Source organism: Aureococcus anophagefferens (assembly GCF_000186865.1).
Source record: "Aureococcus anophagefferens unplaced genomic scaffold AURANscaffold_31, whole genome shotgun sequence".
NCBI lineage: Eukaryota > Pelagophyceae > Pelagomonadales > Pelagomonadaceae > Aureococcus > Aureococcus anophagefferens.
In genome coordinates, this window is record NW_008705590.1 from 66859 (window position 1) to 94626 (window position 27768).

The following is a 27768-nucleotide window of genomic DNA, read 5'->3' on the forward strand; positions in this document are numbered from 1 at the left end:
CTGCAGCATCTACCTCTCCAACGCCAGCGCGAAGCACGATGAGGCAGCCCTAATCCGCCGTCATGCTGTCGGACCTCGCGGACCTCATCGAGGAGGGCCACCTGGACCAGCGCGCGAGCGTGCGGTCGAAGACGAGCGCGAACCTCGCGGGTCGGCGGCGGAGCTCGCAGCTCGGGCGCGACGACCTGTCGACGGGCAGCGAGGCGCCGACGAACCGGCGCAGCGTCGTCCGGCAGGCGCCCGAGCCCGCGGGCCGCAAGGCGCTGCGCAACATCCGCAAGGCGTCGCGGTCCTACGAGCACGTCGCGGCGAGCAGCCGGGGCGCCATCCACGTCGGCAAGGCGAGCCACCACCAGAAGCGCGCGTCGCGCGACACGATCCGCTACCAGAAGGAGAAGCTCGCCAACGCGGCCAAGGGCCGCGAGTTCGAGGAGAGCTCCTGGTCCCTCGCCTCGGCGGAGGCCGTCGAGGACGACGAGGCCGAGGCGCTGCTCGACGCGCAGCTCGAGTACGTCCAGTCGCTGAGCACCGTCATGACGCTGGACCTCGAGAGCTCGCGCAAGGAGTTCGAGGTCGGCGTGCGGCGCAACCGCAAGGAGATCGTCAAGCACGCGTCGCTCCAAGAAGGAAAAATCGGCTTCATCGACAAGATCCAGCGCATGAAGCTCGCCAAGGACGCGAAGCACGAGCCGAAGAAGAAGCTCCACGTCGAGGAGGAGCTGCGCGCGTCGCCGCGCCGGGCCATGCTCGACCGCGACGGCGCGTCGCAGCGCGCGCGGAGTCTGGGCGGCTCGTCGCTGCTGCGGTCGGCGAGCGCGCGGCCGTCGACGGCGCCGCCGCCGGGCTCGCCGGCCGCGGGCCGCGCGCGCGCTCGCTCCTTCGGCGAGCCCTCCTCGCCCGGCGGCGCGAGCCTCGCCAGCGACGACCGCACCTTCGACGGCGCGACGGTCATGACCGGCGAGGAGGGCCTCTTCCAGGAGTCGTGGTCCGAGGCGCGGCTCGCGCCTCTGCTGCAGAAGACGGACCGGCGCGAGGACTTTGACTACCTCGACGACATGGAGATGGACGAGTACCCGCCGCCCTACCTGAAGCAGCGCACGCAGGACGCGAACATGCGCACGCTCTACGGCAAGCGGGGCCGGCCCGGCGCGCGGTCGAAGAAGTGCGCCGTCGCGTTTTTGGGCAGCTTCTCCGTCGCGGCGCCCGTCGACGCGGCCGCGGAGCGGCGCTCGCTCGCCACGTCGAGCCTCGGGCGCGTCATGGGCCTCGCGCAGATCGCCCGGGACGCCGAGGCCGACGAGGCGGCGTCGTCCGAGATCGCGCCCGCGCCCGGCACCGCGGAGCCGTCGTTCGAGGCCGAGAGCCTGCCGACGGCCGCGTCGCTCGTCGACGCGCCGCCCGAGGGCGAGGCCCTGTCGGAGACGCCGTCCGTGGCGAACCTGTCCAAGGACGAGGAGGCCAAGTACTTCGGCGACGACGCGCGCGCGAGGTTCGCCGCGGCGTGGACATCAACCGCCGGTTCGGCACGTCCCGACCAAACTTTGACATTCTCGAGCTCGGTCACATCGACGTCGATTTGGCTGATTTTTGGATGAATCGATGGCTCTCAGCGAGTTCTCGAAGCACGGCCGAAGAGGCGGTGAACCGTTTCGATGACGCGCATATTGAAGTCGGCTTGAAGATGTGAGTTCCGCGCAGGTTCGCCGCGGCGTTCCGCGCGTTGTCGAAGCAGGCGGCGATGGTGACGTCGCTCGACGAACTCAAGATGGTGGGCCCCGTGGACTACGTCCCGGAGCTCGACGACTCCGACGACGACGACGACCGGGACCCGGGCATCTTCGCGGACCCGGCGAGCCCGCGGCACCAGTTCCTCATCGAATTGGTGCGCATGCGCGACCTGCCGCCGGAATGCGTGCTCCTGCGGCGGGACCTCACGACGACGCTGAACCTGAGCCACCGGGGCCTCGGCGACGGCGTCGGCGAGGTGCTCGTCAAGGTCCTGCCCAAGCTGCCGGAGCTCGGGGAGCTGCTTTTAGCGGACAACCGGTGGACGGACGTCGCGATCGGCGCGGAAATCGACCGCTGGTTCGGTTTATTCCGGCCAAACTTCAAACCTCTCGAGCTCGGTCAAACCGAAGTCGATTCGGCTGGTTTTTGAAGGAATTGATCGCTCTCGTAGAGTCCTCGAAGCACGGCAAAAGAACTTGCGTCGAAATTGTCGCATACGCTCACATTGAAGTCGGGTCGAGGATTCGAGTTCCGCGCAGGTCACGATCGGCCCGCTCTTCCGCGCGCTCGAGAAGATGGGGCCCAAGCTCAAGACGCTGGACCTCTCGCAGAACGATCTGGACTGGCGGTCCGCGGCCCAGCTGTCGAGCTTCATCAAGCGCAAGGTCTGCGGTTTGGTGGAACTCAGGGTGGCGCACGCGGACTTCGACGATTCGGAGCTCGCGTCCGTCATGGACTCCGTGAAGACGAACCGGACGCTGCGCACGCTGGATCTCCGGGGCAACGGCATCGGCGGCGCCAACGAGCTCTACGGCGCGTCGGGCTACGCGACGAAGATGGTCAAGGTCAAGGCCACGCCCATCGCCGGGAAACCGGTCCTCGCGGCGCGCGGGTCGTCGCGGCGCGGCTCCGTGTCCGAGAGCCGCCTCGTGGCCAAGGAGCGCAACGAGTTCTCGAGCCGGCGCCTGCGCGACTCCGGCGGCGGCGGCTTCGGCGACCTCGCCAAGGCGAAGGAGCAGGCGTCGCTCGTCGCGGGGCTCACGGAGCAGGCCAAAAGGGCGCAGCAGCAGGGCTCGGGCTGCCTCGAGCTCGGCGCCATGCTCGTGCGCAACACGACGCTCACGCACCTGGACCTGTCCTGGAACCGCATCAGCGGCCGCGACGCGGCGCTGCTGGGCGACGCGCTCGCGGGCAACGACGGCCTCACGTTTTTGTCGCTCGCGTTCAACGCGCTCGAGGACAGCGGCGCGCAGCAGATCGCCGCGGCGCTCAAGTTCAACGACATCCTCGAGCACCTCGACGTGTCGGGCAACAACGTGGGCCCCAAGGCCGCCGTCGTCTTCAGCCACGCGCTCCGCGAGAACACGAATCTCCGCGCGCTCGTGCTCGACACGAACCCGCTGGGCTTCGACGGCGTGCGCGCCATCGCGCGGTCCTTCAACTTCTTCATGAACAAGCCGCGAATTAGCCTCGAGGGCTGCTTCCACCAGCGCCACAAGCAGGAGCTCTACGGCGAGCCCGACGCAAACGCGATGGAGGTCGGCGAGGGCGACAGCGAGCCGCTCCGCGCCGCGGCGCTCGCGTACAGCGTGGGCATCCCCTACGAGGTGCTGGAGAAGACGACGCAGGAGCGCACGGAGACGGCGGCGGAGACCCTGGAGCGCAAGGCCCAGGAATTCCTCCAAAAGGTGCCGCCGCGCGACGTCGACCGCGCGCCCTTCGACCCGGAGATGCCCAAGGGCTACTACCAGCTCGAGCTGGCGAAGCCCTACCACCGCGCCGTCGCCGACGAGATTTTTGAATTGTGCGCCCGGCGGCCGGGCGTGCGGCTCGCGCGCGTGTCCTACAGCGAGGCGCCCGTCGAGAGCCGCGCCGAGGACTCGTTCCGGCCGCTGAAGCTCGGCGCGCTGCGGCCCGCGCCCCAGTGGGGCCTCAACGGCATCCCGCCCAAGGTCGGCGCCGAGCCCGCCGAGGACGCGGCCAAGGAGTTCCTGGACCTCGCGGAGGAGGACCACGGCGCGTTCCACCGCCGCGAGTCGCACGCGTTCGCGATGCCGGGCTTGGCGCAGTTCCAGGAGCTGCGCAAGGCCCGCCAGCTGCGGGCCGCGAAGGTGGAGAAGGCGAAGAACAAGGCCATGCGCCTCATGAAGATGCTCAAGGTCATGGGCAAGGCCGAGGACTCCAAGCGGCGGCTGCCCGTGCCCGTCGACGGCTCCGACGCGCCGTTCGCGCAGTACGCGCGCGAGGAGGCCATCGAGGCGCTCGAGGCCCACGCCGTCGTCGACCTGAGCCAGCGCGCGGAGTGCCAGGTCAAGTACCAGCTCCCCGCGGAGGGCTGCCTGCGCGTCGAGGTGAAGCTCGTGCCGCGCCTGAGCTCGCAGCTCGAGTTGCTGACGCGGGAGGGCATGGACGAGCTGTTGCGCTTCATCCGCGAGAACCACGGCATGGAGCACCTCGACGTGATCCGCGCCCTGACCATGGACCACCGCTTCCTCTGCCGCCAGGTGCAGGAGCTCATCCAGGAGCTCGCGGGCGGCGTGAGAGTCGAGGACGGCAACATGAACGTCGTCGCGCTCTTCGAGATGCTCCTCCCGCGCGTCATCGACAACAACTGCGTCGAGGCGCTCGTCGACGCGAACCTGTCGCTCAAGCAGCGGCGCGAGCTCCACCGCAAGCTCGGGAACTTTTTGCCGCCGTTGTTCAACAGCTTCAACGGCCACTACGTGCTGGACCTCGCGCGGGAGAAGGACCGCGTCTGCGCCATGCGCCTCGCGGCCCACAGCTTCAAGGAGCGCGTCTTCGTGCGCGGCGCCTGCCGCACGAGCCTCGGCGACAGCGGCCCGGAGGGCGCGCCCTTCATCGGCGGCTTCGCGGAGGAGTCGATCGACCCGCGGAACGCGCGGAAGATCTGCAAGAGCCTCTACTTCACCGAGGGCACGGCCCAGCGCTACGGCGTCGGCGCCTTCCGCAACGCGACCTACGGGCGCAAGCCCCTCTGCGGCGCCATCGGCGACGACTTCTTCGCGAACGTCGTCCTCGCGGAGAAGCCCCGCGGCACGTTCGAGTTCGACTACAGCTCCATCCTCCCCGTGGAGCAGGGGTCCAAGGTCATGACCGACGCCGAGTTCGAGCGCACGCTCGACGAGTGCGGCCTCCCGCTCAAGTGCATCACGCTCAGCGACAAGCAGGCGCACCTCTACCTCGACCCGGCGAACGACGAGCCGCCGAAGGGCGCCGGCGACAAGGCCGGCGACCCGGCGGACAAGCGGCGGCGCCACCGCACGAACATCGGCCTGGGCCAGCCCGCGGACCTCGTCAACACCTTCTATCGGGCGCGCGCCGCCGTCATCGACGGCCGCTTCTTCAACGACGAGCCCGCGACGCTCGACTCGCACCGCGACGTCTACATCAACGCGCACGACCGCAACAACGTCATGGCCTTCGTGGACCTGCCCAAGAAGGCGCAGCAGACGCCCCAGCAGATGATGGCCAAGAACAACTCGACGAACATCGCCCTCATCCTCGCGTCCATCAACCGCTTCATGCGCGAGCCGCGCGGCGTCGCGGACCTCGCGCCCGTGTCGGGCGCCAAGGCCGAATTCCTGCGGAACCACCAGCTCGGCCTCGTCGAGCCCGCGGCGGACCCGCGCACGGGCGGCAAGCGGGGGCGCTTCACGGAGGTCATGTCCGCCCTCGACAAGCCCCGGGCCACGGTCGTCCAGCAGCCGCAAAAGCCGAAGACGCGCGCGACGCAGCTCGAGGAGCTGGCCATGGCCCGCGCGCCGACCATGGACAAGGGCGCGCTCTTCGGCGACCTGGGCGCCATCACGACCATGTCGCGGGGCGGCGACGACGACGACGACGACGACGACGACGACGACTCGAACGACGAGTCCCTGAGCTCCGAGGACGACGAGTCGCCGGCCGCGCGGCTCAAGGCCGTGCTCGACGAGCGCGTCGGCGCGACGATCGTCGGCGGCTGGACGGCGGGCGCCGTCGAGGCGCTCTGGAACGCCATCTCCAAGAAGGAGGCCTGCCTCATGGTCAAGGACTCGACGACGGTCGTCCGCGTCGTCCACGTCGTCAAGGTCCGCGTCCTGTCGCGCGGCGGCCGCAAGGTCCTCGTGTCGACGCGCAAGAACCCGGCGGGCCCGGACCGGAGCGCCGACGCCGCCAACGAGTGGCACGCGAACGCGACGGCCGTGCGCACGTGGCTCGGCGCGACGCTGCCCCTCATCCAGCACGGCGCCGCGATCAAGCCCGCGATCCCGCCGAGCCACGCGGCGCTCATCATCGTCCAGCAGCGCATCCTGGCGCCGCTGAAGCTCCGCCTGAAGAGCTCCCACCTCGTGCACCAGTCGTCCGTGGAGACGGACCTCGCGCCCGAGTTCCCGCACCAGTTCCCGGGCGTCGAGACGCGCGCGGTCTACGACTTCTACGACTGCCACGTCAACTTCAAGCCGTCGATGACGGAGACGCGCATCGAGGAGTGCCTCGAGCGCGCCGCGCGCGCGGCGAACCCGGGCGAGGCCTTCGAGGCCGCGGCCGAGAGCGACGAGAGCGACGAGAGCGACATGTTCGACAGCGACTTCGACGACGACGACGAGTACGACAGCGACGACGGCGGCGACGGCGACGACGGGTCCCAGGCGACGGGCTTCAGGTCCATGTCGACCTGCGGCGAGGGCGACGCGCGGGGCATCGAGTCCTACCGCATGCACAGCGAGCTCGCGTTCGCGGGCGGCAACTCGCTGAGCGCGGCGACGACTTTAACCCTGCGCGACGAGTGGCACTTCGTCGAGCGCGCGCGCGCCGACGACGTGCCCGTGCCGCCGCCGTCGCTGCCCCAGCTGCTGAGCGAGCTGCGGTGCCGCTTCGGCAACGAGACCATGAGCAGCCGCCAACTGGCGCTCGTCGCCGCGCTGTTCCCGGCGAACGGCATCCGCGAGCACCGGTTCCTGCAGCTCGCGCGCGAGGGCCACGCCAAGGCCGCGCCGGTCATGCCCAAGGTCCACGCGCGCGGCGCGACGCCCATGGCGCCCACGGCGAAATCGGGCGACGCGGCGGGCGGCGACGGCGGCGACGACACGCGGACGCACCACGTGGTCGTCTACCGCGAGGAGGTCATCGCCTGCCTCGTGAACAAGGTCGACGACGTCGAGCACTTCCGCACCATGTGCCGCGCGACGCCCTGCAACCTGGGCGACGAGACGTGGAAGCGGCTCGTGCGGCGCCTCGGGTGCCTCAACGTCTGCGACCCGCTCCACGTCGACGACCTCTACGACCTCGACCTACGCTACCCCGACGAGCGGCGCATGGTCGGCGTGCTCGCGCGGTGCAACGTCCACGACCACGGCGAGAACTTCAAGGACCCCGTCTTCGTGCCGCGCCAGGACCGCGAGCCCGTGCCGGGCTGGACGCTGCCCGCGTCCTGGGACGGCGCGACCTACGACGGCCAGAACCACGCGGGCGTGCCGACCATCGGCCACCTGAGCCTCTGGTACGCGACGTCGAAGAAGGACGTCGACCGGGACCACGTCGCGGAGACGGAGAAGTTCCGCAAGGACCTCCGGGACCGCTTCTTCAAGCTCGGCCTGCCGCGGCCCGTGCCGCCCGCGTCGAACCTCGCCGAGTCCGCGCAGCGCGAGATGCTCGTGCCGGCGCACAACCGGTCCTCCGTGCGCCGCGGGCGCCCGCGCCGCGGCAAGAAGAAGTCCTGAGCCCTGGGGGTGCGTTAACTCGTAACTTGAAATTTAGTTTTAGGAGGCCCGGAGCGCCGCCGCCTCGCGCTCGAGCGCGGCGACGCGGGCCCGGAGCGCCGCGGCCTCCTGGAGCTTGCGGTCCGATTCGCGCGTGTGGCGCGCCTCGATGTCCGCGGCGCGCGCGCGGATCTCGTCCTCGGCCCGCGGCAGCGGGAATCCGAGCGACGCGAGGTAGGCGCGGTCCTCGGCGTCGAGGCGCGGCGACCGGACGCAGTAGAAGGTCACGGTCCAGCGCGACCCGCCGTCCCAGGGCATGGGCCGGTGCGCGCGCGTGACGGCGTCGAAGTCGTAGAGCGGGTCCGCGGCGTCGCGGCGGAAGGGGCGGATGTCGATCGCGCCGACATCGTCGATCTCGAGCTCGCCGCCGGACGCGAAGTCGCCGAAGGCCATGATGGACGAGAGGCCCGAGTTGGACGCGTCGCGGTGGAGGCCCAGCGGATCGTCGGTCCGATTGACCCAGATGCTCGTGATGGTTCCAGTGCCGGGGCGGGACCCGGGGCCCCGGGGCCGAAAACGCCGATAGAATGCCGCGAGCTCGCGCACCAGCGGCTCGCGGCGCTCCGTGAGCTCCGAGACGCGGCCCCTCCGGACGCTCGCGCACCCGAACGACGCGGCCCGGCGCTCCGGCAGCGCGCGCAGCAGCGACGCCTCGAGGGCCGCGACGGCCGCGGCCGGGTCTCGCATCTCCGGCTGCGCGGCCGGCTCCGCGGCCTCCGCCGGCTCCTCGACCTCCGCCTCGGCCTCCGCCGGCTCCTCGACCTCCGCCGGCTCCGCGGCCTCCGCCGGGTCGGCCTCGCTCGGGTCCGCGTCGCCCCCCGTGACGTCGATCAACGCGGGCGGCCGCGCGAGGCGCTGGAGCGAGTCGAGCGGCGCGGCGTCGGGCGTCACGGGGACGAGCTTCTCGTGGATCGCGCCTCGGCCGACCGTCGACCGCGAGCGCATGGGCGAAACGAGCTCGTCCTCGTCGGACGACGGCTCGACCGAGGCGACCGGCGCGGGCGGCGCCGGCGCGGCCGCGGCCGCGGCGACCTCGCGCTTGCGCCGCTTCCGCGGCTGCGCTTGCAGCTCCGCGCGCGTCGCCGTCTCGGCGCGCGCCGACGCGTCGCGCAGCGCGGCCTTGAGCGCCTTGGCCTTGAGCAGCTCCTCGTCGACGCCGAGCTGCACCGCGACGCGCGCGCGCACGGCCTTGGACCCGACGCGCCGCCGCTGCCGCACGAGGCAGCGCAGCGTCTCGTCGTCGGCGAAGGCAGCGTAAACCTCCGCCGAGACGACCGCTGGCGACAAGACGACGGGGCTCGCGTGCTTCGGCGCCGCGGCCGCCGTCTCCGTCAGCCGCGGCCGCTTCGGCTTCGCGGGCGCGCCCGACGCCTTGCGCTTCCAATTTTTGGCGGAGCAGGCGTCGCAGAACCAGTCGCCCTCGGGCACGGCGTCGAGGCCGGCGCAGCGCAGGTGCGTCTCCGTTCCGCACTTCGCCGTGTCGCAGATGAGCACGGTCTCGCTGCAGCTCGCGGTCTCGCCCTTGCAGACGCTGCACGGCTCCTCGGCGCGTTCGACGAACCGCGGTGGTGGAGCGCGGCTTCGCGGCTGCAGCGCCTGCAGCGCTTCGTAGTCCGCGAGGCGGAACGCGCCGCCCGAGTCCGCGAGGAAGAGATCAGTGTCCCAGACCCAGTCTTTGAAAGTCGCCTAAATCGCACGATCTACGCGCGAACGCGTGTTGTGCGAAGGACGCTGCGCAGCCGCACGCCCTCGTAGATATACTCGATTCTCACGTTCGGTTCGATCGCGCGTTCCCACTTGCTGCGCTGTTTCTTTTTCAGCGTGGTCTGCACCTGGATGATGGTGCCGATGACGGAGATCTCTTCCAGCTTGTACACAGTGTTGTACCGCACGAGCGGCCAAGACATGCTCGCAGTGTGTGTGAGACGCACCGGTTTCAAAAGTGCACCAAAAGAGCACCACTCTGAGTTGACCAAGTTATTGAAGGGGATGCACAGTTCGTCGCGACATCATCGACCCTCCATTCATAATTGGCTTTACACTGCCCTTCCTCTGCTGCGTTGTCGGACGCCACCGCCCTCGAGGCGCGGTCGGTCCTCCGGCGCGATGATCGCGGACGCCGACGACGCCGCGGCGCAGGCGGAGATGAAGGAGATCCTGTCGCCGGCGTCGGCGAAGCGCGCGATGTCCACGGAGGGCATGGGCAGCCTCGAGACGCTGCTCGAGAAGATCGAGGAGAAGCGGCGCAGCTCGCTGACGCCCGCGGAGGCGAAGGACGAGGACGCCGCCGCGTCGGAGGCGAAACGGCGCCTGCGCAAGTCGAGCGACCGCACGCGGTCGAGCAGCCACATCGACCTGGGCAGCTCGCCGCCGGCGCGGCAGCCCGCGCGGCCGCGGCCGCTCCCGCTGGGCATGGACGACCCGGGCGCGCTGGCGGCCATGGGCCTGAAGCTGCGCGCGAAGAAGGTCGTCGAGAAGCTGAAGCGGAGCGCGGCGACCTACGGCGACGACTTCGGCGCGTACCCGCGGCCGCCGTGGGCGGACCGCGACGACCCCGTGCTTTCGCTCGACGGCAGCGACGGCAACGGCCACGGCGCGCACGAGGCCTACCGCAACGACCACGTCGAATTCGTGGACCCCATGTCGCCGGGCGCGTCGCGGCGGCAGATCCGGCGCACGCCCGAGTCGGAGCGGCGCGCCGCGTTCCGGAAGGCCGCCGCGGCCGCGTCGCGGCCCCTCGAGGCCGCGATCGACGACGACGACGTCGACGCGAAGATGCTCCACCTCGACCGGCTGCTGGGCGCGGTCCTCTCCGTGGCCAAGGTCGAGATGGGCGTCGACCGCTGCTGCTTCTACAAATACTCGGGCAGCGACCTCGTCTACGCGTGGGACGCGGCGTCGCGGCGCGACGTCGTCGGCGACGCGGCCATCGACGACGGGGACCGCGCGTCGGCCTGGTCCGAGTCCATCGTGCGCGAGGCGGCGTCGGACTGGGAGACGATCCGCGTCGACGACGTCTACGACTCCGACGAGTGCCCGCCGCCGCTCGCGGACGACCTGGCGACGGGCTACCGCACGAAGACGATCCTCGCCGTCCCCGTCGCCGTGGACCGCGTGGCGTCGACGGGGCTGGCCTGCGACGACGAGCCCTGGACGAAGCTGGGGGTGCTGCTCTTCACGAACAAGTTCTTCAACCACAGCAAGGAGGACGGCGAGGGCGAGGTGCTCCACGTCGCGGGCCGCGCGAGCGACCAGGGCGAGCGGCGCACGACGCGCATCGTCGAGGTCGGCGCCTTCAACGACTTCGACTGCGCGCGGGCCCGGGGCCTCGTCGACGCCGTATCGTGCGCCGCGCGCGTCGTCGCGGACGACGCTTTGGCGAAGCGGGAGCCCAAGCCCGCGCCCGCCGCGGAGAAGCCGAACCGGTGGCTCGAGGCCTTCACGAAGCTCAAGCAGGAGCGCGCGGCGCGGGGCCATCGCCACTCCTCCGCGAACATCCTGAGCGAGGAGCCGCCGACGCCGCCGCCGGGGAGCGACGTCCGCCAGTCGCGGAAGAAGCGCCACTCGTACTCGGGCCCCGCGCGGGGGTCGTCGCGGCGCGGGTCCTACTAAAACAGAGAAATTAATAGCCGGTGCTGGGCACGGCCGCCGCGGCCAGCGCGGCGCGGGGCGCCGCGGCGACGCGCGCGAAGGAAGATTCGTCGCGCGCGAGCAGGCACCCCGCGTAGCCGAGCGCGTTGACGTCGACGCCCGCGCCGTCGCGGGACCGGCGCTTGACGACGAGGAGCCAGGACTTCGACAGGAGCAGGTTGTAGGGCGGCTGCTCGAAGAGGTCGAGGTCCCGCAGCAGGTGCGCGTAGGCGCGCAACAGCGCGTCGTCGAAGTCGCCGTCCGTGGCGAAGTCGACGGGGAAGGTCGCGCGCCGCGGCAGCTGCACGAGGCCGTGGGCGACGCCGGCGAGGGCGCCGAGGCGCCGGATGCGCGGCACGAAGGGCGCCTTCGTCGACCAGAGGAAGTGCTCGCTCCCGAGCGCGTCGACGGCCGCCTGGATCGGCGGCGCGGCCAATGCGCCGGCGCCCAGGACGTCGGCGAAGGCGTCGTTGAAGACGAGCTGGAAGTGGCGGTGGGGCTGGGACGCGCCGGCGACGGCGTCGCTGTTGTAGAAACCCAACGCGTCCGCGGCCGCGGCGGACCGGTGGAGCGCGCCGAGGTCCCGCTTCGTGAGGCGCCAGGCCTGGGGCGAGAAGTTCTTCGTGATGAGCAGCGCGTGGTGCGGCAGGGCCGGGAACTTGTTCAGGACGAGCGCGTAGTCGCCGAAGACCGTCTCCCGGACGAGCAGCTCCGGGTGGCTCCGCAGCGCGTCGCGCGAGAACGGGTCGTCGGCCGCGGCGGCCGCCGCCGCCCTCTTCCGCGCCGCGTCGCCCAGCAACACGACGAAGGGCACGCCGCCGTCCATCACGACCTCGGACCGCGCGACGGCGACGGGCAGCAGCGCGTCGCCCGCGCGCGCCGTCGCGGCGACGATCTCCTCGCGCAGCGGCCAGTCGCTCGCGTACTCGTCGGACCGCGGCGGCCGCGGCCGCAGCGAGCTCACGCCCGCGAGGAACGTCAGCGAGATGGCGCCGAGCACGGCCATGACCGCGAAGCGCCGCCGCCGCCGCGCGAGGCTCCCCGCGGCGCTCGTCTCGGCGTGGGCCTCGCCCGCCGCCTGGCTCAGCGCGGCGCCGAGGCCGATCTGCATCTTCGACATGTCGCCTTTCAGGTCCGCCATCTCCAGGGACGCGCCCTTGACGGCGGACATGGCTCCGGCGCGACGCGACGCGCGGCGTCGACGATCGGCGTCACCGCAGGGCCAGGACCGAGAGGCAAGATGGCCTCAAGCATGAGACGTTGCCCCCTCGTTGCCGTACCCAGCCACGAGCATTACGCATCCTTCGCGCCCTTCTTCCGCTCGCACGCGAGCTTCTTGAGCCACTTGCTCCGCTCCAAAGATCCGACGACCACCGCGCCGACGCCGTAGACCGAGAGGATCCAGGGCAGCGGGATCGTCGCGGGCAGCGCGGGCTCGAGGCGCAGGGACGCCGCGCGAAACAACACGGCCGTCGCCGCGCCGAACGCGGCGCCGACGACGACCTGGGCCGTCGTGTGGTAGCGCGCGTGGACGCGCCAGGCCAGCGAGACGAGGCCGTAGGCCGCGAGCGCCGCCGGCAGGCCGGGCGGCATGGGGAAGCGCAGGACCGCGCCGACGCCGAGGTGGAGCACGGAACACGCGTGGCTCGACGGCATGCCGCCGTCGTCGCCTTCCGTGGGCCGCTCCTCCTTGATGATCCGTTTCAGCACCTTGTTGCAGACGGCGGCGAGAATCGCTCCGAGGACCCAGAGCAGCGTCTCCGCGTCGCGCCGCGCGAGGAGCGTCGTCGCGACGGCGCCGGACACGGCGAAGCGCGTCGACTCGCCGACGGCCTCGAAGGCGCGCATCGGGAGCGGCGCGGGCGTCGGTGTCGTTGGTGTCGCGCCGCGGCTGGACCGCAGCGCCGCGCGCCGCACGGGCGACGGCAGCGGGGCGCGCAGGGCGGCGACGCAGCTGAGCACGAGCACTAGGCGCATGCAGGCGTGCGGCTGCAAAGCGCGACTAGGCGAGCTCGACGGCGCATACGCAGTGAGAGAACTGCAACGTTGTGAGATGGGTAAGGTGCAGTCATTAACGGAAGAGAGTTGCCGAGCCAATGCGGGCTGCCCTCGTGTTGTTCTGCCTAGCAGCCGCGGCCAATGCCGCGGACGTCCACGAGGCAGCCTACGCCGCGAGCGACGCCGTCGGCAAGAAAGCGACGAGAGACGCCGCCTCGCGCGTCGGCAAGTGGGTGACGGTCAACGACGCGGACGTCCACGAGGCAGCCTACGCCGCGAGCGACGCCGTCGGCAAGAAAGCGACGAGAGACGCCCCGTCGCGCGTCGGCAAATGGGTGACGGTCAACGACGACGTCGCCGCGATCTGCGCCGACGGCCTCGGCCGGCACAGCAGCGGCTGCTTCGACGGCACCGTCGACGACGACGACTACGACGACCAGACCCTCGACTGGGACGACCTGCACGGCGCCGCGCAGCCCTGCGCGACCTGCGGCTACGGCACGCAGCCCGACGATTACGACATGTGGCACGCGTGCCTCAGCTGCGGCGACGGCGCGACGTTACTCATCGTGCACGACGCGGGCTGCCGGGGCCTGTGCGTCTTGGACGCGGAGGCGCCCTACCTAATCGAGCGCTTCGGCTTTGCGGCCCTGGCGGACTCGACCTGCGAGGCGGCCGTGCCCTGCTACGACGACGACGCGACGCCGGCACTGGCCGCGGACGGCTTTTTGCCCTCGTTCATCGACGACGACGACTACTTCGAGTCGTATTCCTACTCCTTCGTCGACGCGCCCGACGGCGCGCGCGCCGCGTCCCACCACCGACGCCCGTCCCCGATCCCGCCCCCGCGCAGGCTGCGAAGACAACCTGGGCGACTGGCTCATGAGGGAGGAGTCGACCGCGGACGTCGCCGAGGATTCGTGCGTCGGCTACAACCTCGACGGGTCCTGGGGCGCCGCGGCGACGCGCGCCTACTTTTCCGCGACGGGGGGCACCTACGCCGCGGCGCGCGTCGACGCGGGCGCGACCTGCGACCGCGTGGACCCGTCCTGGACGACGACGGGCTGCTCGGGCTGCCAGTACCAGTCACATTCACCGACGACGACGCGTTCATGACGCTCGACTTCCCCATCGACCCCGCGGAGGGGACGGCGGTGACCGTGCGCACCTGCTCCATCGGCGAGGCGGCGCCGGGCACGTCCTACACGCTCTACCTCGTCGACGAGATCGCGGAGACGCGGAACGAGATCTTCGGCTTCGACGACTTCTCGCTGGACTTTTCCAACGTCGTCGCCGGCGCCGTCGAGATGTTCACGATCGGCGGCACGGGCGCCTGCGTGCTGCGCGCCGGCGCCGAGCCCTGGTCCCAGTCCGAGATCTCGCTCGACCGGATGAACACATACGACGGCCGCTGCATGTACGACCTCCCCGCGGGCTACTTCTTCTCCCTGACCAACGACGACAAGCGGGCGACCCGCAGCGTCCTGCGGCCGTGACCATTTCGAGAGATTTTGACGGGGAAAACCACGAAAAACCGTCACCGACGTGCCTGGTAGGCGACCTGCAAGTTCCACTTCATCACCGAACAAGAGCTCCCCGCGGCCGACGCGGTCAACGCGTGCTACGACGACGCGACGATCTCCGCGGGCCGCGCGGCGGCCCTCCCCGCCCTCGCCCTGGTCGCCGCGGCCCTATTTGGGCTCTCCTAAGGGGCTCTCCCCCGGCGGCGGCGGTATCGCGTCCGCGTCGGCGCCGTCGGGCGCGTCCGCGGAGAGCCCCTCGGGGATGGGCGGGACGACGTCGACGACCTCCGCCGCGACGGACGACGCCGCGTGCGCCGCGCGGAGCGTCGCCGTCGTGCCCGGCTTGACGTTGATGGGCTCCCTGAAGTAGCGCAGGCTCTGGAACCAGCACGTCGGCGGCCCGTCCGGCGCCGTGCTCAGCGTCTCGCCGTCGAGGTCGAGGTCGAAGTAGAGCGCGAAGCCGTTGCAGCAGCCCTCCTCCGTGAAGCTCAGGGCGTGGTCCTTCGTCCGCGTCAGCTCGCCGACGTTGGCGAAGTCGAAGTCGAAGATGCGCACCGGCGGGTGGAGCCGCTTGTGCGTCGCGAGGCTCCGCGCCTTGCAGAGGTCCACGTTCAGGGGCGTCGCGTCGCGCGTCAGCGCGAAGCGCGGGATCTTGTCCAGCCCGTCGAGCGAGAAGCCCGTCGACGCCCGGGGCACGGCGTCGAGCAGGAGGAGCCAGAGCGTCGCCGCCCGCGGGATGAAGTCCGCGCCCTTGTTGGCGAGCCTCCGCCCGACGTCCGAGAGCGTCTCCAGGCACTTCTCCCCCAGCAGGCCCGAATCGAAGACCTCGGCGATGACGACGTCGGCCTTCTTGGGGATCTGCGTGCCCACGAGGCACGCGGCCGAGTGCGCGTGGACGAGCTTGACCTCGTGGGCCGCGTCGCCGTTCGTCGCCAGCGTCGCGCGCGCGACGTCCGCCATGTCGCCGTCGGCCTCGACGGCGACGACCGTCGCCCGCGGGTTCGCCTTCTTCGCCACGAGGGCCAGCACGCCCGTGCCCGCGCCGACGTCGAGGACGACGCAGTCCTTCTCCTTGCGCCGCCGGACGACGCGCTGCACCGCCTCCACGAACGCCTTGTTGCGGCGCTCGCACTCGAGCATGGGCAGGTGCCAGCCGGGGAAGGACGCGCCGTGGCCCCCGTAGGGCCGGCTCGGCGTCGCGACGTCGCTCACGTAGGTCTCGATGAGCCGCAGCGCGCCGTCGCGCGGGCAGAGGCAGAACCGCGCGGTGACGACGTTCTTCCGCGTGACCTTGTGCTCGCCCGCCGCGTAGTAGAGCAGCGTCCCGAGCTGGTCGCCGCACTTGGCGAGGCCCGTGCCCGGCCCCTCGAGCGCCCGCGGCCGGAAGGAGACCCAGTTCTCCGTGTCGAACCAGACGTCGGCCCAGACCTGGACCGCGTTCCACCGGCCCGCCGTCGCCAGGGGCATCTTCAGCGTGACCCACATCTCCTTGGTCTCGTCGGCGCCGAAGTCCACCGTGAAGGACACGCCCTCGCCCAGGGGCCGCCGCTTGCAGCGGCTCGCGAAGCCCGACGCCGCGTCGACGCGCCGCGCGTCCAAGGCGCGGAGGTCGACGCCGCCGACCTCGGGCAGCGTCGCCTCGACGGGCATGGCCCAGACCTCCGCGAGGCACGGCAGCACGAGGGCGCTCCGCGACCGCGCGAGGCGCCCGACGCGGAACACGCAGGGGGAGAAGAGGTTGTAGCAGTCGTCGAAGACGCGCTCCGTGACGAAGACGTCGTACTTCTTCGCGACGTTCTTGTCCGGCTGCACGGACACGCGCTCGCCGACGCCGTTCTCCTCGGCCATCTCCACGGCGACGGCGCGGAAGGCCTCGACGTCGTCGGTCCAGACGACCTCGCGGGCCCGGGCCCGCGCCGCCGCGACGGCCGGCAGGCCCGTGCCGAGGCCGACGACGCGGACGCGCTTCCCGTGCGCGCGCGACGACGCGCGCGCGACGTTGCGCGTCCAGTCCTCCTTGTTCAGCAGGGGCCGCGAGATGCCCTCGTAGACGCGCCGGAAGAGACTCGCCTACCAAGCATGACGGTGACGATTTCTCATTGTTTTCCCACCCCAAATCTCTCGAAAATTGTCACGGTCACAGGACGCTGAGCGTCGCCGTCGTCGCCTCGTCCAAGGTCTCCGTCGCGAGCCGCTCGATGGCGCGCTCGAGGCCCGAGACGCGCTCGGGCATGTGCTGGGGGAGGTAGGGCAGCCACTCGATCGTCGGCCGCGCGGCGCCGCGTCGGTACAGCGTGAGCGCCTCGTAGAGCGGCATGGACTGCTGGAGGGCCTCGTAGTCCGCCTGCATGGCCTTCTCCATGGCGCCAGCCATCGCAGCCCGTGTAAAACTCCGGAGGTTGCCGTGCAGGTTCACTGCAAGGGAAACAAAAATCATCGAAATCGCGGGCTCCGTCACCGAGGTCTATAAAAAGACTGGGCCGCCTCCGCGTGCGGCGCGCGGGCTCCACCGGCCGACGCTCGCTTCCGCCGCGGAAATCGCACGTGAACGCGCGGGCACCCGCCGAGCGCGCGCGCCACGGCGGGCACCCGCCGAGCGAGCTTAGCGGCCCGACGCATCGCGCCTAAAAAGCTTCGCCCCGGGGGGCTGCCCCGCTAGACCATGGCGCAGCTGACGCGGGGCCGCAAGTCGCGCATCCGGCGCCTGGCGGACTCGCAGGAGCTGGACACGTTCATCCTGCTGGCGATCATGTTCAACTGCGTCATCATGGCCTTCCCGCCGAAGATCGTCAACAACGCGACGGACCCCGGCGACTTCTTCTGTCTGGCGGACTTTTTCCTCAACGTCGTCTTCCTCTTCGAGTTCATCATCAAGTTCGTCGCCTACGGGTTCGCCTACTTCCGGGACACGTGGAACCAGCTCGACTTCGTGGTCGTGTGCCAGGGCACGCTGTCGATGACGACGGAGTGCCCGTACATCTTCGGCCGCAAGGGCAACAAGCTCGCGGCCATGGGCGACATCTCGGCGCTGCGCATGATGCGCGTGCTGCGGCCGCTGAAGTCGCTGCGCAAGTTCCCGGAGATGCGCCTGCTCGTGGGGTCGCTCTTCGGCTCGTTCCACCTGCTCCTCGCGATCATGGTGCTCACGGCGATGGCCGTCTTCGTCTTCGCGGTCGTCGCGACGATGTACTTCCGGGACGCCATGGACTACCGGTGCCTGCCGGACCCCTACTACGACCCCCTGCGGGGCCTCTTCTACGGGAACCCGCACGCGAATCTCGCGTACCCCTACAGCGGCACGTGTACCATGGAGCAGTGGCAGGAGACGCCCGTGTCCTGCTTCGTCGTCCAGCGCAACCTGCCCTGGGGCAACCCGCTCAACGTGACGCACGCCAACTACTTCGACAGCGACCGGAACTACGAGCGCTACTCCTATATGTTGAGCGGCGGCCAGGGCAGCAAAAGGGTGCGAATTTCCCAACTTCAAAGTCTCATATCTCGGCCGTTTTCCACTCGTTTCGGCTGATTTTTGGACGAGCGATCATCTCTCGGAACGGTCTCGAAGCGTAGATGCTTTTTCCGGAACGCGCGCGCGCGGAACACTCACGTTGAAGCGACGTTGAATCACCCTTTTGCTGCCCAGGCGCGGGCTGGAAGTTCACGGAGGCGCGCGACCGCTGGCTCTCGGGCAACTACTGGAAGTCGATCTCGGGCTTCTACCAGGACTACCGCCGCGACCTCGTCCCCCACTACACGGAGTTCCCCTACTTCTCGTCCTTCTGCGGCGACTGCGACACGTGCTACAAGTGCCCGTCGTGCTACAGCGACGACCCGGACACGGAGTGCGACCGGAACATCCGCGACGACTTCTTCCGGCGCTACGGCGACCCGCGCAACATCCGGTCGACGTTCCTGGGCGAGGAGCCGGACATCCCCGCCGACTTCTTCGGCAACCCGCTCGACTACGTCTTCAACGGCACGGACTACGCGCCGTCGTCGTGGAACTACGAGAACAAGGACGGGTCCGTGAAGCACATCGCCGAGTACTGCGTCGACCTGAAGCTCGCGACGATAGAGCAGACGGACCCGGACACGGGCCAGATCTACCAGCCGAAGCTGCGCCTCGGCGGCATCTACCTCACGCGGAACGCGGGGCTCATGGACCTCACGGAGCCCCAGCACGCGGACATCTCCCTGCGCTACGACGTCGCCAACTGCGGCGAGGACATCCGCCAGGCGAACCGCGTCTTCGAGCCCTACGAGAACAACGCGACGATCTGCAAGCAGACGTTCGTCGACAGCGGCCGCTTCCCGTCGAACTTCTACGAGGCGTGCGTCAACTACCCCGACGGCGTCACGGAGCACAACTGCCAGAACGACTACAAGGGCAAGATCGGCGAGCTGCGCCACGGCTTCATGGGCGACATCGCGCCGCGCCACATCTCCGCGGTCTGGTACCTCCGCTTCGACAAGACGTTCTGGTCGCTCCTCACGATCTTCGACATCATGAACATGGAGAACTGGAACGACGCCATGTGGAGCATCCAGCTCTGCGTCGGCAAGTACACCTGGCCCTTCTTCTACGGCGTCGTCGGCTTCGTGAACATCTGCCTCATCAACCTCTTCCCCGCGGTCATGAGCTTCAACCTGCGCAAGGCGATCCGCGAGGAGGAGAACCGCATCGCCTACGAGGCCAAGGCCCAGTTCATGGGCGACGAGATGCTGACCATGACCCAGTTCGAGGAGCACATGATCGACATCCTCGCCGCGGAGGAGGAGGACATCGTCGCGGTCAAGGCCTACGTCGAGGGCCACGCGGGCGCGACGCTGAACCTCAACGCCGTCGAGGAGTCGGACCCCCTGGAGAATCTCCCGGGCGTGCCCCGGGGCCAGTTCTTCGACAGCCTGCGGTCCATCGTGCGCCCGGAGACGGGCTACTTCAACACGTTCATCTACCTGTGCATCTTCCTGAACCTGCTCTGCATGGCCATCGAGCCGCTCCACTCCGACGAGCGCCACATGAAGAAGCTCCAGCACGCCCTCGACGTCGCCAACGAGGTCTTCGTGGGCATCTTCGCCTTCGAGATCTGCATCAAGATGACGGCGCTCGGCGTCACGGGCTACTTCTACGACGCGTACAACTGCTTCGACTTCTTTCTGGGCGTGCTGTCGCTCATGGACGTCGTCGCCGCGGGCCTCATCGGCGGGGGGTCCACCTTCTCGCTGCTGCGCGTCGTGCGCATGTTCCGCATCGCGCGCGTGCTCCGCATGGCGACGGTGTCGAAGATCCACCGCAAGAAGTCCATGAGCGCGTCCCAGCTCGACTTCGCGCGCTTGATGGGCATCATCGCGTCGTCGGCGATCTGGGTCGTCAACGTGCTGGGCCTGCTCTTCCTCTGCGTCTACATGGGGTCCATCGTGTCGATGCAGTTCTTCGGCGGCGAGGTCTACGCGCTCAACGACTACAGCGAGCAGTGGGAGAAGAAGGGGCGCCTGAATTTCGACACCTTCACCATGGCCTTCGTGACGAATTTTGTCATTATTTCCGCGGACGGCTGGAACCAGATCATGTACGCGACGATGGACGCGTGCGGCGCCGTGACGGCCATCTACTTCATTTTATTGTTCGTCGTGGGCCGCTACGCGATCCTGTCCATGCTCATCGCCGTCATCTTCGACCAGGTCGAGCGCGACTCGATCCTGGTGATCAAGCAGTCCGCGCAGACGACGATGGTGTCCATCTTCAAGTTCGAGCGGGGCTTGATGCACATGATCCTGCGCTTCAACTTCCTGCGCTGGTACTCGGCGTCGCGGTCCGCGTTTGATAGTGATGCCACGGGCAGTGGCGGCGGCAAGGGCAACATCTCCCTCGCGCCGGACCCGGAGCCGCCGCTGACGCCGTGGCAGCGGTTCATGTCGAACGAGCGGTCCTACATGATCTTCAACCCGGAGAAGCAGCCCCGCAAGTTCATCAAGTGGCTCGCCTACAGCGAGATCTTCACGAATCTCGTCTTCGCGACGATCATGGTCTCCGTCTACGTGTTAGCCCTCTTCTACCAGTACCGGAACACGCACTTGGACGCGCGCGACAAGGACAAGTCGAACATCGCGACGCTCGTGTCGCTGCCGGAGAACTGGCTGCTGGCGTTGATCAACACGTGCTGCCGCGTCGTCTTCGTCGCCGAGTTTTTGGTGATGACCATCGCGGAGGGGTTCCTGTCGTTCATGTCCGATCCGATGAACGTGCTCGACACGACGATCACGGCCATCTCGCTCATCTCTCTGGTCGTGCCCTCGCTGTCGCCCTTCGCCATCTTCCGCATGATCCGCATCATCCGCCCCCTGAAGAAGCTCGCGCGGTCGTCGCCCGCGGTCATGTCCATCCTGAGCGCGCTCGAGAACTCGTCGAAGGGTCTCACGGCCGTGGGGCTCCTGGGCGCCTTCGTCTGGTCGACCATCGCCATCGTCGGGCTCCAGCTCTACAGCGGCCACCTCCACTACTGCTCGGCGTCGCGCTACCCCGAGGGCATGCTCCTGAAGCCCTTCTCGCCGGACCGCGACCGCCACGTCGGCAAGTCGTACCGCCACTGGCCCTACCCGCAGTTCCAGTACTACGACAGCGCCTACGCCTACCCCGACGAGCCCGAGGGCGACGACGACGCCGTCTGGGCCAACTTCACGCACTCCTACAAGGGCTGGCCGCCGGAGCGCGTCATCTACCCGCGGAGCAGCCCGCTCGCGAACAACTCGTGGGGCTGCTCCGTGCAGCGCGACCAGGTCTTCCCCCAGTACAATAGGTTCGGCGACGTCGTCTCCTACGCGGGCTGGTTCGGCATCAAGAACGCGGAGTACAACTTCGACAACATCTTCGAGGCCATCCGGAGCGCGTTTTTGATGTTTACGTTCGACGACTGGCACAAATTGATCCTCCAGACGATCAACGCGAAGACCGTCGGCCCCTTCTACAACCACGAGTCCCAGGCGTCGACGATCATGCCCGTCATCTTCTTCATCCTCTCGGGCTGCTCGTCGTTTTTGATCACGTGCCTCTTCGTCGGCGTCATCTACGGCACGTTCACGTATCTACAATTGACGCGGGGCACGCGGAAGCTCGCCTCGTTAAAGCAGGCCCAGTGGTCCGTCTACGAGAGCAAGCTGAGCTGCATCAAGGCCACGCAGGAGCCCCAGGAGCCCCGGTCCAATTTGCTGATCACGCGGCTCATGTTCCGCGTCTTCCGCCACCCGAACTACAAGGTCGTCTACGCGTGCCTCATCTTCCTGGATATCTGGGCCTGGTGGATTTTGGCGGGGTCCCAGATCCGCCTCTCGACGAAGGTGCAGCAGCGCAAGGACCTCAAGGACTCGTCGAACTCGCACCAGCTGCGGACGATGCGGTCCATCGACAACGTCGTCTCCGCGATCCTGCTGGGCGAGTTCGCGGCCAAGTTCCTGGTCTACGGCTGGTTCACGACCCTGAGTTTGCCGTCGGAGCAGATGCGCCTCGTGCTGCTCATCCCCGTGGCCCTCTACTTCTCGCTGGAGATGAGCCACGGCTGGACGCAGATGCCGTTCTTCGACGAGACGATGGTCCAGCGCGGCATCTACGCGATGCGCACGTCCCAGGTGTTCCTCATCGTGCCCCAGTTCGTGGAGCTGCGCATGGTCGTGCAGGCGCTCAACTGCGCCCTGGGCACGACGGTGCCCATGGTCGCGCTCATGACCATCGTCACGTTCGCGTTCGCGGTCATCGGCATGGTCGCGTTCGGCGACACGGACATCTCGAAGCGCTACCACGCGGACAACGGCACGGAGGCGCGCGTCTTCGGGTCCTACTGGGACGTGACGCGCGTGCGCTTCTCGACGATCTCCAAGTCCATGAACACGCTCTTCATCGCGGCGACGTCGAACAACTGGGTCGCGGTCAAGGACACGATGAAGCAGGACGTGCCCGAGTCGAACCACATGCTGCTGGGCCTCTTCTGGTTCGCCTACATTTTGCTCGTGCGCTTCCTCTTCCTCAACGTCTGCACGCTCATCTTCATCTACAAGTACGAGTCGACGAGCCCCGTGCAGCCGTGGATCGCGATGCAGCAGGTCGACGAGTTCCTCCAGGCCTGGCAGCATTTCGACGAGTTCGGCGTCGGGCGCATCCGCACGAAGTACCTGAGCCGGCTGCTGCGGCTCCTGAGCCCGCCGCTGGGGCTGAGCCGCGACGCGCCGCAGCAGTTGGCGGACCGGCACGCGCGGCGCGTGCTCATGGCCATGCCGCTCCTGCTCGAGGTCGAGGTGCTGTCGCGGACGCCGGATTTGGAGGCGCGCTGGGACGAGGTGAAGAAGCCCTTCTATAGTCGGGGCAAGCTCGGGTCGACGACCGAGGGCAAGGACGGCGACGACGCCGCGCGGCAGCCGTCTTTGCTCCCGCGCTACCTCGAGTTCACGCACGTGCTCAAGGCCGTCCACAAGGTCGTCATGTTCCCGGAATTGCAGGCCTTGCCCGACGACGTGGAGCTGACGTTACGGCGCGAGTACGCCCAGGCGAAGTTGGATATTCTGCGGCTGGCGGTGAACCGCTACTGCGAGCCGGCGGTGCGCGCGATGGACTCGCACGGCAACCGCGTGCCCCAGGCCGTCCTGGATCTGGCGCTCATGCAGCGCGCGCGGCCCGACGTCTTCCGCTACCGGCTGCGCCAGGCGCTGACCCTCGAGGCCCACCGCTGGCAGAAGCAGATCGAGTTCTCGAAGTTCGACGAGGAGTCGTTCTTCGAGTGCGGGCTCCTGATCAAGTCCATCAAGGAGGAGCGCCTCTCGGCCCAGATGCAGCTGGAGGTCCTGCACCGCCTCGCGGCCAAGGGGTTGCTCATGTCGCTCCAGGAGCGGCGGCCGAAGCTCCACCGCCACGTCACGTTCCTCGCGGCGTTGCTGAACCGCGTCGAGGCCGAGCGGTCCAAGCACGTGCGCAAGGCCTGGCTCGCGGGGTCCATGAAGCACGAGGGCACGCTGCCCGTGGCGACGAAGCACGCCGAGGGCAAGGACCGCGCCGTGTCCTGCGTCGCCGTCGGCGGCAAGGACGGCGAGCTCGTCGTCACGGCGCACGGCGGGCGCCACGTGACGGTGTGGAAGAAGCGCAAGGACAAGAAGAAGAAGGGCGGCGACGACTGGCGGGCGGCGGCGCGCGAGGAGGAGCGCAAGGAGGAGGCGCGGGACCCCTGGCACTTTTCGCCCTTCTACAAGACGCAGCAGATGACGGAGGACCTGGGCACGTGCCTGGTCGTCGCGATGACGCCCGACGGGCGGCGCTTCTTCAGCTCCGCGGGCGAGCAGATCCGGGGCTGGGTCCAGGGCAAGAAGGTGCGGGGCTTCAAGGGCACCAAATTCCGCTGCGAGTCCATCATGCTCGGCCACGCGGCGGCCGTGACGCGCTTGGTGGTGGCGCACCGCCACGTCTTCTCCGTGTCCGAGGACGGCACGATCAAGATCTGGCGCTTCCGCGCGACGGACGCGCTCCAGACGGCGACCGTGTCCTACAGCGCCCAGGCCATGTCCCTGGCGATCCTGAACACGACGAAGCCCGGCGTGCCCGAGGACTACCTGGGGCTCCACGCCGTCGCGGGCCTCGGCCAGGGCAGGACAAGGGTGATTCAACGTCGCTTCAACGTGAGTGTTCCGCGCGCGCGCGTTCCGAAACAAACGCCCACGCTTCGAGGCCGTTCCGAGAGATGATCGCTCGTCCAAAAATCAGCCGAAACGAGTGGAAAACGGCCGAGAGAGGAGCCTTTGAAGTTGGGAATTTCGCACTCTTGTCCTGCCCAGGCCTCGGCGACGGCTCGCTCTGCGTGCTCCCGTTCTCGCTCAAGTCGCAGTGGATGCAGGGCGCCGTCTGGGAGACGAAGATCAAGAAGCTCGCCTTCGAGGGCCGCGAGCCCGTGACGGCCCTCGACGTCCAGTACCGCTGCGTCTACGCGGGCTGCGCGACGGGCCGCATCGCCGTCTTCAAGATCGTCGCGGGCTCCGAGGACATGGACACGCTCCAGCAGGCCGCCAAGGAGCTGGAACGATTGGGCTACGGCAAGTCCGGCGACGCCTTCAAGCGCAAGGGCGGCGGCCTCGACGGCCGCGCGACGTCCATGCTCCGCGAGGTCGTGCGCCTCGACTACGTTTTTACATTGGACTGCCACTCGTCGACGATCACGTCCTTCTGCATGGCCGGCGGCGTGCTCTTCTCGGCAGCCACGGACATGGCCATCGTGTCCTGGATGAAGCCCGTCGACGAGCGGAACACGCAGTTCCAGGCGCTCGGCGCCGCGGGCCAGGGGTCGCACCGCGCGCCCGCGATGACGCAAAAGTACTCGCACGCGCGCGTCGTCCACCGCGCGCCCGTGACGGCCATGGCCGTCGCCGGCGACTTCCTCCTGTCCGCCGACGCCGACGGCCACGTCTGCTGCCACAAGGCGGCCAAGTACCGCGAGATCGTCGAGTCGAGGCAGGCCGAGGCGGACTCGAAGAACTTCCTCGAGGAGGAGATTTTGGAGAAGCCGCGCTTCTTCCACCAGCTCGAGATCTCCAAGATCTCCGCGCGCCACTTCCTCGCGCACGTCATCGCGCACTACTACCCCATCCGCCCCCTGAAGAAGCGCAAGAAGAAGGCGCCGGGCGAGGGCGACGACGACGACGACGACGAGTTCGAGGACGAGATCGCCGACGACGTCGAGGGCGACGACGAGGAGTACAAGGAGGACCGGGAGAAGAGCGACGACGAGGGCTCGGAGCACGACGACGAGCTCGCGGGCGACTTCGACGGCGACTTCGACTTCGGGGGCGAGGACGAGGACTACGACGACCTCCAGGGCGACTTCGTCGGCGACCCCGTCGCCTACGAGGACGAGGACGAGGACTACTACGACGAGGACGGCATGTACTTTGGCGACGGCTTCCGCTCCTACCCGGACGACTACGACGACGTCGAGGACGAGGACATCATGGAGGACCCCTACGCGGGCTACGACGAGCCGTCGGACTACGCGACGCCCTACGACGACGAGGCCTACGAGGACGAGGCCTACGAGGACGAGGACGAGCTCTCCGAGGACGACGTCCGCCTCGACGTCGGCGAGCACTTCGGCGAGGACGAGGACGAGGACGAGGACGACGAGGAGGAGGAGGACGAGTCGGGGTCGGAGTACGAGGACTAGGCGCGGCCTAAGGTCGATCGCCTCGGGATCGGGTGGAGGTGCGATGATGATGATGTGGGTGGTGTTGGTGCCGTTGTTAGTGTTGCCGGAGAGGTCGCTACCGCTACTGCTAGGCACCGTTGCTGCCCATGGAAGCCATATACTTGGCCATATTGCCACAGACTGTTGACGTTGACATTGAACCACCTTGACAACTTTTTGCCGAGCGACAAGAGCATCGAATCCGATCAAGACATCACAACTTGATCATCTTGTACGCACTCGCCGCATCCCTCGAGGTTCGCAGCAGCCAAAACAGCGGCCCTTTGCGCCGCGATCGCCGCCGGCGCCCGGTCTCCGCTCCCGCGCCGCCCCGGCGGCCCCCGAACTTCTTGTTCACTCCCGAACTCACCATGGCGACCTGCGTCGTCTGCTTGTCCGATGTCGACCTTGATTCGAGCGTGACTCTGGGTTGCAATCATACGTTCTGCATGGGCTGCATGAAGAAGTGCGCCCACTTCAACATCGAGCGGTGCCCGACGTGCCGGCGGCCGCACGACCTCGACGTCGGCGCGTTGCAAAGCCGCATGGCCGCGTACCGGCGCGACTACCGGTCCTGGCGCACGGGCGCGGCGCGCGGCGCCCGGGGCACCATCGCCGCGGGCGTCGTGAACCCCATCACGCAGCCGGCGGCGGCGCCGGCGGCCGCGCCGGTCGCCGCGAGCGCCGGCGACCTCTCGACGCCGAAACCCAAGGCCGCGCCGCCGAAGAGCGGCAAGAAGAAGAAGGCGAAGCCCCCGGCGCCCCCCGCGGTGTCGCGGCGGGCCGCCGTCGCCCTCGCGCTCTGCGCACCGGCCGTCGCGTCCGGGCCGGGCCGCCTCGCGGGCACCGCGGCGGCCGCGGCCGTCCGGCGGCCCCGCGGCGTCCGCTTCACGAAGAAGGCTCTGACGACGCGCGGCGGCTTCACCCTGACGGGCCTGGCCCTGGCGGCGCCCGCCGTGACCAGCGCGCTCTGCGAGGCGGCGCCCGTCGTGACCAACGCGCTCGCGGCGCCCGTCGTCACGAACGCGGCTCTGAACGGGTGCGTCCAGCTGGGCATCGACGCGCGGGACCAGCTCGCGGGCCTGCAGACGCAGGCGCTGGACACGGCGCCGGCCTGGCTCGAGCCCTGCGAGGAGCCGGGCTTCTGCTGGAGGCGGCTGCTGGTCCACGCGGCCTACGGCGTGGCGTTTCAAGGCATCGCGAAGTTCTTCTGGTACAAACGGGCGCTCCCCGCGCTCACGGGGCCCTTCGGCGCCTGCGCGGCGCCGGTGTCGCTTCTCGTGGATCTGCTCGTCTACGGCCCGCTCATCTCCTACCCGGCGCACTACGTCGCGGCGGCGCTCGGCGAGCGCAAGTGCCTCCGGCAGACGTTCCGCCGCTACGTGGGAGAGTTCCGCGACGTCTTCTCGAGCTCCCTGGCCTTTTGGATCCCGGCGCAGCTCGTCCTCTTCGCCGCCGTTCCCCTCAAAAGCCGCCCCTTGTTCAACCTCGCCTGCTCGATCCTCTGGATGACCGTCTTCATCGGCCGCAAGCGCGTGCCCGTGGAGTGCTCCGTCGAGCCCGAGTACCTCGTCGCGTCCATCTACGCCGACTGATCGCCGCCGCCCGCCCCGCGCCGTGTCTCGCCGCCGAAGCCCGAGCGATCGACCGCGCACCGTCCCTTTGTAACCTTACAGTCGTACCACGCTGGGCGCCGATCGTCGCGCGCCGCCCGTCCCGCGCTGCGTCTCGCCGCGGCCGGAGCGCACCGCCCGATCCCGAGACAATCGATCTTATAACATATCCCGCCGGCGGGATAGGGTACTTAGGACACGCGCGGAGACTAGTTCAAGAGCTGGTTAAGGTCTTGATTGAACTTCTGTCACTGGTTGCGAGTTGCAGTGGATACCCCGTCGCTTGAACTATGCAAGCCAAGACAAA

At 68.9% G+C, this 27768-nt stretch overlaps 3 protein-coding genes across 3 annotated transcripts; 2 read left to right on the forward strand and 1 right to left on the reverse strand.

Moving 5' to 3' along the window:
• Positions 1 to 62: 62 nt before the first annotated feature.
• Positions 63 to 9099, forward strand: AURANDRAFT_67049 (hypothetical protein; the record flags this gene model as incomplete). The annotated part of the gene is made up of 4 exons (XM_009042413.1): positions 63 to 1489; positions 1699 to 2056; positions 2268 to 7406; positions 8887 to 9099. 4 exons carry the CDS (start codon positions 63 to 65, stop codon positions 9097 to 9099), a joined length of 7137 nt encoding a protein of 2378 aa, XP_009040661.1.
• A 3311-nt stretch (positions 9100 to 12410) lies between these two features.
• AURANDRAFT_67050 (hypothetical protein) lies at positions 12411 to 16988 on the reverse strand (the record flags this gene model as incomplete). The annotated part of the gene is made up of 4 exons (XM_009042499.1): positions 12411 to 13071; positions 14330 to 14539; positions 14940 to 16708; positions 16785 to 16988. 4 exons carry the CDS (start codon positions 16986 to 16988, stop codon positions 12411 to 12413), a joined length of 2844 nt encoding a protein of 947 aa, XP_009040747.1.
• Positions 16989 to 17300: 312 nt separating this feature from the next.
• AURANDRAFT_67051 (hypothetical protein) lies at positions 17301 to 25827 on the forward strand (the record flags this gene model as incomplete). Its single annotated transcript, XM_009042414.1, has 3 exons — positions 17301 to 18126; positions 18282 to 24281; positions 24449 to 25827. 3 exons carry the CDS (start codon positions 17301 to 17303, stop codon positions 25825 to 25827), a joined length of 8205 nt encoding a protein of 2734 aa, XP_009040662.1.
• Between the last annotated feature and the right edge of the window lie 1941 nt (positions 25828 to 27768).